This window comes from Girardinichthys multiradiatus, chromosome 18 (assembly GCF_021462225.1).
Source record: "Girardinichthys multiradiatus isolate DD_20200921_A chromosome 18, DD_fGirMul_XY1, whole genome shotgun sequence".
Lineage (NCBI taxonomy): Eukaryota > Metazoa > Chordata > Actinopteri > Cyprinodontiformes > Goodeidae > Girardinichthys > Girardinichthys multiradiatus.
In genome coordinates this window covers 10,780,579-10,794,186 of record NC_061810.1, presented here as the reverse complement: position 1 = coordinate 10,794,186, position 13,608 = coordinate 10,780,579, and the positions used below count along the sequence as shown (strand labels likewise).

Below are 13,608 nucleotides of genomic sequence, written 5' to 3'. Positions count from 1 at the left end.
TCATAATGTTTCTTGTCTGCCTTCTTGTTTTTTCTTGTTTTGGCATTTAAAATATCTAAACCTGGATTTATTTAATAAAAATAAGTGAGAGCAAAACAATAGACAGACCACTAAAAGCTGGCACTATATGACTAATTATATAATACCCTATGATTATTCCTAATATTGAACAGTTTTAATGCATTATAATATTTTAATGATATTTTTACGTCACATTTTTGAAAAATGCATAGTGAGTCTAAAATTTTGTAATGTCCAGTTTACTACGGATGGGTTGGTGGGAAATAGCTACGAATCTTAAGGGGAGTGCACATAACGACAAACGGATAACCCCAGCAACGATTCAATTTTGCATGTTAGAACTTACTTCTTTGCTGTTTTATCTTTTCCTGTACCACCTCTTATACTCAGGGCTTTCTTACTCTCCCTCTAATTTGTTTACATGTTTTATAGTTTCCATTAATAACTCAGTGACGCAAATTCAGACAGTAGTTCATGTGTTGCCTTGTAAATACAGAAAAATTGAGCTTTTGTGTGTGTGTGTCTCTGGCTGGTGTAGTTTGCTATGGTTTGCATATGTGGGTTTTCAATCTACATATCACAGAATGAGGGTGACAGCTGCATTTAGCAGGTCATTTTATCTACACCTAACCCCTCCCTGTCTAGGGCTTTTATTTAAGGATCAGTGAGGGAGATGGCTCTGACAGCTCAGAAAAGTCTTCTGACCAAAGACAGGACATGGTGCTTACCCATTATTTACCTAAAGCTGTTTCTATGCCAGTGAAAGCCAAGGAAATTATAAATGGTGTCATGGAGGTTTATTCATTAGACACAAAACCATAAAATACTAAATAATGGAAATCAAAAGAACATAAAAACAGCACAAAACAATGGGCAGACCAGTAGAATCTGTCACTATTTGAATAATTGTATGATAACCTAGAATAACTCCTGATACTGAACATTTTTATACATCAGAATATGTATTTACATTTTTTAGGTCGAATTTTTGATGAGGTATTAGTGGATCTAAACGAGAATATTTTGTGATGTTTACTAGATGGGTTGGTCTCAGGAGTTGTCTTGATGCTCCATTTACTCTATTTTATATACATGTTTTATGGTTTCCTATTAATAACTTGGTGATGCAAATTCAGTAGTAGTTCATTTGTTGGTCTACAAATACAGAAAAGGAATCTTTTGTGTGTATGTCCCCCTTTACCGCAGTAATTAAATTATAAAACCAGGTGAAGTTTGCATATGTGGGTTTTCCATCTACATTTCACAGAAAGGGAGCGAAAGCTGCATTTAGCAGGTCAGGCTGGATATCCTCTGTGCGTCACAAATGTCCAATTTGTAAAAACAAAAAAAATTAGGCTAAAAATTAAGACATTTAAACCTCTCCAGAACTGTTTTCCCTGACCTGTCTGCTGTGCTCCTTGGTCTTCATGATGATGACTGTTCACAAATGGTCTCTAACAAACCTCTGAAGCCTTCACAGAACAGCTGCATTTATACTGATAATACCTTACAAACAGATGGACTCTGTTTACTGATTAGGAGGCTTCTATACCATATCATATCATATCCTGTCCTATCATACCATACCACTTTATTTATAAAGCACTTAAAAACATACAAAACATAAGACAGAAAACAAAGAATAGAGCATAAGAAAATACATAGGAGCTATAGAGAACTTAAAACACTACAGATACATTGAAAAGTACAACATTAAGACACAAATGCAAGCTCTCTTCGGGTTAAAAGCCAAAGAGAAAAAAATATGTTTTTAAACTAGTTTTAAACACAGCAAAAGACAGAGCCTGCCTGACCTTCAGGGGCAGCTCATTCCACAGTTTAAGAGCCAAAACTGCAAAGGCCCTTTCTCCTTTGGATTTGTATATTTTCTTTGGGACTGCCAAAAGCATCTGGTCACCCGATCAGAGCACGTAAAGGCATATAAGGGCAAAGCAGCTCAGACAAATAAGCAGGGGTAAGATCACTAAGAGACATAAAAACAAATAAAAGTATTTCAAAATGGATTCGAAACTGAACAGGAAGCCAATGAAGGGATGCTAAAACTGGAGTTAAGTGCTCTCATTTGGTTGTACCAATTAAAAATCATGCAGCAGCATTTGTATCAGCTGTAGACAGGAGTGGGAGGCCTGGCCAACTGTAAGCAGATAGTTGCACTGGATTTTATTTAGCCTCATTATTTAGCCAATTGGCCTCATTACTGTCCTTGAGAAGAGCATTGCTTTGATTTTTTTCCTGGCCTGCTTGGTTAAAAAGAAAACACGCAAATCCCTTTTAATAATCTCCATTTAAATGTATGATGACATTCACATAGCAGGAGTCCAATCATTGTTAAGAAAAGATTTAGATGTTTCTCAGGGTGTCTATAATGTTTAAAACATCAGACATCCAGCTGATTAATAAAACCTAATACCAATTAAAGGGATTTCTTCTAATGTTCTAAAGTAGACCAACCCTATATTTATTACTGTTATTGTGTGAGCACCTTTAAACACTTGCTTGCATAAATATAATGAATCCAGGTGGTCCTTCACCTTCTGCTCAACCTTGACCAATGTGGAGCAATGACCAGTGCGTTCTGCCAGCAAATTGGACCTTGAGAGATCAGAGAGTTTACAGAAGCCTTATTGTGTCCGCTATCATGTTTTCCTTTTCTGACCCAAGAAGAATAGTTGAGTATTAAAGCTCAGAGAGCTCCCCTACCCAAAGCCAGAGAACAATTTGTGTCCTGGAACAACCAGCTGTCTCCACCTCGCTATTCCAGCTCACTGACCTTTTATATCGTTTCCAAACATGCAGCAAAAAATGATTCCACTTCACTTTTTCCTCCATATATCCAGTATACTTTATTCTGCAGAAACGTGCTCTTTCCCCCTCATTAAGTGAGTCCATAGCACTTTATGAAACAACAACACCTCACCAAAGGCGTACGCTCACAGAACCACACAGTCTTTTCTTGCCTTATTTTAACGCTCATGACCCGTCAGCATTCCTACATGATGAGATAAACCAAACAGCCGCACATTTACACTGGGAGCAATTTTCTCAAGTGAGCACGACATGATATCTCACAGCATGAGCAGAATATTGTATTATTCCATGTGTGTGCATGTGCTGAGGGGTTGTGGTTGGTTTAGGCTTTGGTTCATTTATTATTTTTCTAAGCTCAGTTTGGTCTAAAGTATTAAAATGGTTCCATTTGTAACTCCTGCATTCATTCTTGTACAGGGAATTGCCTCCATATGCTGTATTTAATCTTTTAAAGTATTGAATTCCTTTTTACATTTATTAGTATATTCTTTGCTGCACCCTGGATGTTTAATTTATTTAAAATATTGTTCCCTCTATACCGTTTGCATTTATAAAATTATTTCCAGCTATGGTGTCCAGATATTTTTGAGTAAACAAAAAACTCTAGTACATCTGGTGAAAGAAGCTAACAGGATGTTTAGGGATCAGGTTAGCAACCAGGGACACAAATTCAGAGACTAGCTATCATCAAACAGCATTTGATGGTAGCTGCTTTTGTGGCCATTTTAAAATGTGACCCTATTGAAGGTTATTGGAATCCATTAGCTCAAAACCTTATTGTGGCTGCAGTAGTATTTCTGTGGCAGGGTCAGTTCTGGCACAGTTCTCTTGTTGTTCATGCCTCAGTCATAACACAAGTGAAGTTGTTAGCATGGTGTTGGATGCTGACGGTTCTGGAATCATTTCATGTTTTATACCCATATGCTGCAGCTAAACCTCCCGGCACATTGAAACTATCCAAACACTAAACTGAGTGGTGAAATAATCAGTGGTGGAATGTGCAGAAGCTTGGCTTTTAATTTCCCCACCTGTTCCTCTGCAGGTTATTTGATGGCAGAAAGGAGGATCTTCTGTGTTACTGAGTAAGAGAACAGGAAGTCCAGATACACTGTGAACAAACAAATGTATAAAGTGACATCTGGTTTGGTGCTGAGCTTGTGAAAATGTTACACCACTCACCAGTGCACTTTGACCCCAATGGTGTTGTTCTGTGCTAAATGGGCTGGTTATCAACTCTGTAAGCTCTGTATCTATGTGACAGGACCACATGGAAAGTGACAGCTTATCCCCCTGTGGGTCAGCAGCTCTGTGTGTGTGAGATAAAAGTGTATCTTCCAGATTATGCTGAGCTGCTGCTTAGTTGTACGTTTTGGTTAGAAAAGGAAAGAAAGGCATGAGAAATCTGGGTTTTTCATTTAATAAAATAAAATCAAAACTTCAGATTTCAGAACAAGAGGGACAAATCTCCTACCAGGACATCAGTGACAATGTTGCCTAACTTCAAACTTCTTGAGTCTTATCTCAAGAGGTGGAGGTAGAAACACAACAGAACATCGTGCTGCTTCTCACGCCTTCTGTAAAGGGCCTTTGATATATGCCGAGATGTTTTACCTCCAACTTTCTGATCCAAAGCTGATTTAATGAGCCACTTAGATTTCTCTGACAGAGCTGTCAGTGGTGTAAACGCAGCATCATTCCCTGTGGAAGATGTAAGATGAAGAGTTTCCAAATTGTGTTCCAGCCTGCTCTGAGGTGGAGAAATGACTCCACCCTCGATCGTCAAAGGTCAAACATGACTTCATATCCCATTAAAATCAATGAAAGGCTACTTGTATGTTGTTAATTATGACTCCATGCGTGTTTCAGAGCATCGAGCGGGAAGAGCCAATAGAGGTCGACCCCCTCCCAACACACACACAAACAGGACAGGAGAATGGGCATGCTGCTGCAACTGGTAATTAAAAATCCAACAGGGATGTCACATTAAAGAACCACTTGGTTTGCTCAGAATTAGATTTTACTATACAGACTTTCTCTAATGTACAATTATATAAAAGTACCCAAAGAGGTAATTATTGTGGACTACTCGTCCTCTAAGGAGATGTAAAGATTTAATCTGTTATTAAATATTTCTAGAACCGGTCATTTATGAACCGGATTATAATAAGATGTAACTAACTTGAGTAAATTTACATTAAAGGCAATCTATGGAACTTCTTTTGTTGAATTTTAGTGTAAACTGGAGTTTCATTCATACATTCAACTGAACTGAAATTTCTGAGTAAAGGTCACAGGGTAGTCCCTTTTACTATTAAATTAAAAAGAAAGCAAAACACAGGATTATTCAAATATGAATACTTTGTGTTACTCCAAACATTTTCTGTTTTCAAAAGATTTAGCTTCCAAAACATGCAAAGCTTAACCAGTGGTTTAAAATTGACTGTAGATATGGGTTAATTTTTGTAACAAATCATATTCTCTTGTGTACTTCAGGGAAGGAATCATTATTTTAGGTTTATAAAAATAAGTTATGAAACTATAATACTAGCCAACTGGGTAAAGCTACATGTCAACTACTAAGTTGGAGAATCAACTTGATTTAATTACTCAAACAAAAATATGACATAGTTTAAAATAAGATAATAAGTTTAGCCCTAAATTTATAACAATCAGATTTAAATTAGTGATTAAATCATTAATTAAACAAAATGTCTGCTGGACATGTACAAGCAATTTGTTAAAGAAAACTTGCTAGTCATGGTGGATAACAGATGTAATTATTATGTGCTCAAAATCATGAAATAAATTGCCAACAGATAAAAATGAATAAAAGTTGTTTTTTTTTCCGGCCACTTGAGGGCACCAGATCACAAAACGCACTCATTTCTACCCCGTGAGCAAAGATTTTTCAATTAAATTAATTTTAAAGTCAGATTATGTTTGGTTTTCTATTCCTGTTTGCCTTATTGTGCACAATCTCAATATTTATGTTGTGGTTTCTTTTTTCACTCATAGCTGGACTCGGTTTACCTGAAATTATTGTTTTCTACCAGAACATTTGGTGTTGGTGCATGGTAAGATCTCCCCACCCATGGATGGCCCTCTTGAATATGCAGCACCTGTCACATTGCGGATGCCCCACCTCCCCATCACAGCTACAACCAAGACAGCTGAAATCAAGACTTCGACCATTTCCCCCAGCAGCCCTGTTGGCTCTATGTCCCCATGCTCCGAGGTTTCACCCAACACTCAGTCAGTACCCAGCACCTCTCGTCCACAGCCAGCAGAGGGTTCAGCCCTCCAACCAGGTGTGTGAAAGTCTAATCATCTAAACATTTAACCAACATCTTTTTTTTTCCTTTTAAACATTATATATATATATATATCTGCTTTTGGAAAATCTTCTGAGCCAAAATTATTTTGGCCTTCTTGTTGCCAGCATCACTTGCCAAGATGTGGACCCCTACAGTTGCCCGGACTCTGGGATCTTCAAATCTCCACGGTGAGTGTTTTTTTTTTTTTTTTTACAGTGTGTTATATTCATTATTAAAAAACACCACAACTCATTTTCGTTTGATGGATCTCTTCACCAGGGAAGGCAAACTCAGTTCCTGCTAAGTCTGTGACCTATTCAGGGCTACTGAAGCATGACAGGTGAGTGTGTGGTGAGGCAGAAACCTTTAGGACAAATGACATTTGTATTCCTTTATGTGACGCTAATGCATCCTGCAGAGACAGTGACAAAAGCAAGGACATACCCTTCGGCCAAGTGGGAGAGAGAAGGCACGAGTTGGTGAGATCACAGACTCTCCCTCGAAGCATCGGCGCTCAGGCTCGAAGATCGATATTCGAAAGATTAGACTGTGAAGCCGGTAACAGGTGAGTGTAAGGCAGTGCTGTGTTGGTCTGTTTTTGGGAGCAGCTAGTGCTTGGACATCACTGTGTTATGCATCTTTTTTTATGCCCCTTGTGTGCAGTTGCCCTAAGCCAGCAGGGCTAAAGCGTTCTCAAAGTTTTGGTGTGTCGACCGCCAGCAGCATCAAGCAGATTCTTCTTGAATGGTGCCGTTCCAAAACCGTAGGCTACCAGGTAAAACATCTGTGGCATACAAGCAACAGATTTTAACCATACCAAGCCAAAATGCAGCAGCAGTGTGTGAAAATGTTATAGTTCAGCAGCTTGTAGAACCATTTTAGAGAGCGAAACCTTAGAGTATTGATCTTTTGACCTTTGAGCTGTCTCTTCTAATGCTGTGCAGAAATTTAGGGCCACTTTCCTTTACAGATGAGAAAGATGAGATCAAAGGAAAGAAGATTGGCCTTGATTCACAAACTTAAAGACAACCAGACATTGAGAAAAGACCCTATATCAGCTGTCAAACACAGGGCTGTGGGAGTAAGGATTTGTTTCAATCAAAATCCCCTCTGGACACCGTTTACTTTTGTATTTACATATCATCATCTTTAGTGATGCATGTTTTTTTTGCAATTACAATTACAGAAAATTACCGGCACGCAAAAAGAGAGTGCGTGCTCTTTTTCTAGGACTTTATGTATCAGAACATATGTAAGTTAGGTGTTTTTTTTTACCACTTTCTAAAATCTTTTAGGTCAGTCTTCAAGGGTACACAAACCTACAACATATTCTACTATGCCAGTATTAATTAAACTAAAGCCAAGTCAAAATAATGTAGAAAAGCTGTGTGATAATATACAATTTCACTCAGGCTAAGGTCTGGTCTTTAATGAGCCACCACACCACTTCCATCTGTTCTGCTGTAGATCTGCAGCTCAGTTTAGGGTTATTGTTCCATTGATGACATAGTTTGGGCCAAGCTTCAGCATTTCTTCAACAGTTGGACAGAAGGGCTCATATTTGACTGTAAAATACCTTTGAATAAAGAGAAGCTTATGGTCCTGTTTGTGTAAAACAAGCCCAAATCATCACCCTTCCACCACTGTGCTTGACAGCTGGTATGAGGTGTGCCTGTTAATATGCTTTGTTTGGTTTTTCTAATGATGGATTAATGTCCAAGCACCTCTCCTACTGGACATTATTTCACAACTCCTGTGGGTCATTCAGATGCAACCTTAAAAACCTTAGAAGTGGTGCCATATTCATTTTTGACACTGGAGGCTTTCTCCTCTAGCCCTTCCAAACAAACAATTCTGGTAGACCCACAGGCAGAGCAGAACCGAGGAGCATGGCGGTAAGTGATAGCTGTTCTTTAATGAATAGCTGAACAAGACTTACAGGCAGGGTTCAGAACAGGAACAAAGTAGTCGTCAGCAAACTTGCCTTGATTGGCAGTTCATAGAGCAACAAACAAAGAACAGACTGGGTAACAAGTACAGGGTAAAGTCCATGGAAGTCACAAGAGGAACCAGCAAGGAATAATACAGATGAACAAGCTTATATACAGAGAGTGGTGGTGTATGAACCAATGAGACGGGGAGACAGGTAATCAACTGAATAGTGAACAGGTGTGAGGACCAGCTGCAGGGAACTGAGGAAGATAATGTTGCTATGGCTACAGGTACAGGGGAACACATGGGGGAAACTAGACTAAAGACACTCAGGGAAACAGATCTAAGGAAAAGTATAAACATAAATACAGGCATCAAAATACTAACTGGGAAGACAGGGACACGAGGAACTAGGCTAAATAATAAATCTAAAAATTAGTGAACATAAATGGTAACTAAATCTAGAAGGAAGCAACAACTAGATCTAAGGACATGGGAAAAACCTAATTGCAATACTAAGCAACAAACACAACTAAATAAAACCTGACAGGAAGGAAATAAAAATAAGGAACAAACAAAAGAGAACTAAACTAAATAACAAACTTGGGGAAGAAAATAGATATAAAAGAAACACATAAACACAAGTATATAAGCAAATATGAACTAGACAAAGGTGAACTACTAGTCAAAGGAACAGGGAAAACCTCTTAACGGCAAAGTAAACAAAAACAAAGACCAAAATGGCAGATCCTGACAAATTCTTGTTGATCTTTTTTCTAATTGTGTTGTCATAAACCTAAAGGTTTACTAGACTAACAGAGACATGTATAGTCTGTTATTTCTTTGCACCTTCTGTCAGCAACATACAGTGCCTTGCGAAAGTACTCGGCCCCCTTGAACTTTTCAACCTCTTGCCACATTTCAGGCTTCAAACATAAAGATATAAAATAAAACATTTTTTGTGAAGAATCAGCAACAAGTGGGACACAATCGTGAAGTGGAATGAAATTTATTGGATGTGTGAAACTTTTTTAACAAATAAAAAACTGAAAAGTGGGGCATGCAATATTATTCGGCCCCCTTGCGTTAATACTTTGTAGCGCCACCCTTTGCTGCAATTACAGCTGCAAGTCGCTTGGGGTATGTCTCTATCAGTTTTGCACATTGAGAGACTGAAATTCTTGCCCATTCTTCCTTGCAAAACAGCTGGAGCTCAGTGAGGTTGGATGGAGAGCGTTCATGAACAGCAGTCTTCAGCTCTTTCCACAGATTCTCGATTGGATTCAGGTCTGGACTTTGACTAGGCCATTCCAACCCCTGGATACGTTTATTTGTGAACCATTCCATTGTAGATTTGGCTTTATGTTTTGGATCATTGTCTTGTTGGAAGATAAATCTCCGTCCCAGTCTCAGGTCTCTTGCAGACTCCAACAGGTTTTCTTCCAGAATGGTCCTGTATTTGGCCCCATCCATCTTCCCATCAATTTTGACCATCTTCTCTTTCCCTGCTGACGAAAAGCAGGCCCAAACCATGATGCTGCCACCACCATGTTTGACAGTGGAGATGGTGTGTTCAGGGTGATGAGTTGTGTTGCTTTTACGTCAAACATATCGTTTTGCATTGTGGCCAAACAGTTCGATTTTGGTTCATCTGACCAGAGCACCTTCTTCCACATGTTTGGTGTGTCTCCCAGGTGGTTTGTGGCAAACTTTAAATGAGACTTTTTTATGGATATCTTTGAGAAATGGCTTTCTTCTTGCCACTCTTCCATAAAGGCCAGATGTGTGCAGTGTACGACTGATTGTTGTCCTATGGACAGACTCTCCCACCTCAGCTGTAGATCTCTGCAGTTCATCCAGAGTGATCATGGGCCTCTTGGCTGCATCTCTGATCAGTCTTCTCCTTGTTCAAGATGAAAGTTTAGAGGGACGGCCGGATCTTGGTAGATTTGCAGTGGTCTGATACTCCTTCCATTTCAATATGATTGCTTGCACGGTGTTCCTTGGGATGTTTAAACTTGGGAAATCTTTTTGTATCCAAATCCGGCTTTAAACTTCTCCACAACAGTATCTCGGACCTGCCTGGTGTGTTCCTTGGTCTTCATGATGCTCTCTGCGCTTTGAACAGAACCCTGAGACTATCACAAAGCAGGTGCATTTATACGGAGACTTGATTACACACAGGTGGATTCTATTTATCATCATCAGTCATTTGGGACAACATTGGATCATTCAGAGATCCTCACTGAACTTCTGGAGTGAGTTTGCTGCACTGAAAGTAAAGGGGCCGAATAATATTGCACGCCCCACTTTTCAGTTTTTTATTTGTTAAAAAAGTTTGATCCAACAAATTTCATTCCACTGCACGATTGTGTCCCACTTGTTGTTGATTCTTCACAAAAAAGTTGAATTTTATATCTTTATGTTTGAAGCCTGAAATGTGGCAAGAGGTTGACCAGTTCAAGGGGGCCGAGTACTTTCGCAAGGCACTGTATTGTCTAATCACGAGGTGACATTTCAGGGATGTTCACTCTTAGGAAGAATTCAAAGCTAAATGTTTCCTACATGTGAATACTCTTTCTGTCTCAGAATAATGGAGTTAAATGTGTTTGAAAATGGCCCTTTAACCTCACCCTGGTCAATGGGCAGCTCTAGGGTCATTAATTATGTCTTTCCTCCTCGGGTTACATCTGTATCCTCCAGAGAAGCAAGCTGCAAAAACACTTGCTGTTGTAAAGATGTTCACATTTATGACAGTTTGATATATTTTATGGGCAGCGTCTGAAAACTACTTTTCCTGTTAAATCCCTTTGACACAGCAAGGGTGTACTTAGTTTTTCACACAGCTTTTGCGATGGTGTGGAGTCTGTTGAATGGTCCGCTAAACTCAAGGTAAGATTTAAAATGTTTAGAATACAGTCGTTTGTTTTGTCCGGATTCATTGTTGTACTCTTCAGCCCTTGCCTTAACAGCAGCTTGTGCCAGCTTCTCCATGTGGTTTTGCTTATGTGGGAAAGCCCAGGCTCTTACAGTGATTTAGCCACCACTAAGAAGGATGCTGGTTGGATTACTTGACATCTTACGTTTCCATTTAAGCAAAACTCCAGACTAATAAAGTGCTGCCTTTGCATGGCATGATTTCAAACTCTCAAAAGTGTCTGAAACCAGTGGAGGAGAGGAACGTCTGTTTTACGCATCATAATTATGGGCTAGACAGTGAACGATGAATCTGCCTCTATGAAGCTGCAACAAGCTGCCTGCTAGTTTTACAAGCTGGATAATTTTTCTTTTAATTCTTTCAGCTTTTCTCCCTCATGCTTAGATTTTCCTCTTTTTATTTTTCTTTCTCTGCAGAATATCGACATCCAGAACTTCTCAGCCAGTTGGAGCAATGGCATGGCTTTCTGTGCCCTCGTCCACTCCTTTTTTCCCTCTGAGTTTGACTACAACACCTTGTCACCTGCCAATCGCAAACACAACTTTGAGCTAGCCTTTGGGACTGCAGAGTGAGTACAAAAGTGGGGAATACTCTTTAGACCAACAGGATTGCAACTGGTTATTGCAACTGGTACCATTTTCCTTCATTGTAGACAAAAAAGATGGTAGTGAATGTTTGTGTTTGGTAGGAGCCAAGGTTTTGGTACCTTTAGAAACTTTAGCAGAACCGCAGAGCAGCACTGCATTCAGTCAGGCTTAGATATGGACTTTGAGTGAGCTGCTGGAACAACTTGTACACTTGGGATCATTGTCTTTACATGATTCAAGTGAACCAAGCTTTGTTTGTAAAAAATAGAAATGGCTTCACATTTAGGACAGAGGACTGTGGCATACAGGGAAGTTCATAGTTCACTCAATGACTGGCAGCTGCCTGGGTCTTTTGGCTGCTAAACTGGCCCAAATTATCTTCCCTCCACTGCCGTGCTTGACAGTTGGTGTGAGACTTATATCCGGTGTCTGGGCAGGGGTTTTTTCACAAATGTGCAAACATGCAACAAAGCCAGGTATCCTCCTTTTGTTTCTCCAAAGGACATTGATGTTATCAACATGTTTGATCGAATCAGTGAGAAAAAGCTTTCTCCTGTTAACCCAAGATACTTAATAACATTTACCATAATAACTGATGCCTGTAAGGTCTGAAATATAGCTACTGGATAATGAATGGTCTGACTTTAAGGTTTACTTAGTGGGATATTCATTCTTGAACAGAAAGACAGCTATATTTCCAACATATGTATTGTCTTTCTTACATGCAGTTTAGAAAGGTCTTACAACCTTTTCCAGATTAATGTGGTGTAACAAGTGTTTTCTTAGGTCATGGTTGATGTCTCTCCTTTATCTTGTGTTAACACACCTGAATGGTCAGAATTGCAGCACTGGGTACTAAGAGTGGGCTTATTATTTGAAACTCTATTTTGCAATGATTCATATTAGAAGCTGCATCTGTCTGTCATGTGTCCATCTAAAGTTGTGCCAGCTTAAAGTTTAGATTTCATATGTTCAGATTTGATGAGGTTAAATGTTTTTATTTCAATGTTTTTTTTAAGTTTCATTTATTTATTTTACATCTGCAGGGTTATTTTACATTACATAGCCTAATAGTGCCTTTTAAAATTCCTTCCTCATCTTTGTTACCATGTTTTTTCTTAGGTTTGGCAAAAGGTGCACATTCCTTCTGTCTGACTCCATGACATCTTAAATCCCTGCCTATTGTGGCAGCACACAAACATGCAGCAAGCTGTAGATCTGACACCAATCAGGCCTGCAGCACAGCCGCACATATACTGTACATCAGGGCTTAAAGGCATCACTCAAGTTGTATGAATTCTTTATTCTTTGATTGCTCCTGGATTGAGCTGGTTTGAATTAAAATGTAATGTGTTTCAGTCAGTGCACCTTTAGATTAACGTCTATAAAAGACCACTGTTTGGAGAGTTTTAGCAGACTAAAACAACAATCACACACTTTGTAAGCCTGTTACCTCAACACACACTTGATTAAGGTGTTTCTGTTTAAGTTAGACTGGTTAATAACTGTTTTTTTGGTATCTTTTACTCAGTGTGCAGCACCCTGCAAAAGTAGCCATGGAACATTTTCCCATTTTGTCGTGTTATAACCACAAACCTTTATATGTTTAATTGAGATTTAATGTGGTAAACCAATTTAAAGTAGTACATAATTGTGAGGTCGAGTGAAACTGATACCTTGCTTTCAGTTTATTTTTTTATTTTTTTGCAAATCTGAAAATTATGGCACGCATGTACATCCAGCTCACAGACTAAGAAACACAGCAGACAGCTAGGTTAGGTTATAAGCAATATGACAAGTTTTGAACATCTCACAGAGCACTGTTCAATACATGATCTGAGAATTTAAGGATTATGACAAACTTTGAGACCTACAGAGACATCGCCGTTCACCTAAAATGATGTAAGCAGAGCTTTAATCAGAGAAGCTCCCAACAGCCCTATGATAACTTTGGGGGAGTGACAGGGATCCACAGCTCAGGTGGGAG

At 39.1% G+C, this 13,608-nt stretch overlaps 1 protein-coding gene across 2 annotated transcripts in view; it reads left to right on the top strand.

Annotated features, from left to right (window-relative positions):
• smtnl (smoothelin, like) overlaps positions 1 to 13,608 on the top strand; it is a 31,797-nt gene that overhangs the window by 16,460 nt on the left and 1,729 nt on the right. For both annotated transcript variants that reach the window (XM_047392662.1, XM_047392663.1), the window contains exons 3-9: positions 4,717 to 4,804; positions 5,904 to 6,158; positions 6,290 to 6,352; positions 6,444 to 6,504; positions 6,583 to 6,729; positions 6,828 to 6,939; positions 11,451 to 11,602. In XM_047392662.1, the coding sequence (XP_047248618.1) occupies positions 4,717 to 4,804; positions 5,904 to 6,158; positions 6,290 to 6,352; positions 6,444 to 6,504; positions 6,583 to 6,729; positions 6,828 to 6,939; positions 11,451 to 11,602 (878 nt within the window). The remainder of the gene's footprint in view (positions 1 to 4,716; positions 4,805 to 5,903; positions 6,159 to 6,289; positions 6,353 to 6,443; positions 6,505 to 6,582; positions 6,730 to 6,827; positions 6,940 to 11,450; positions 11,603 to 13,608) is intronic.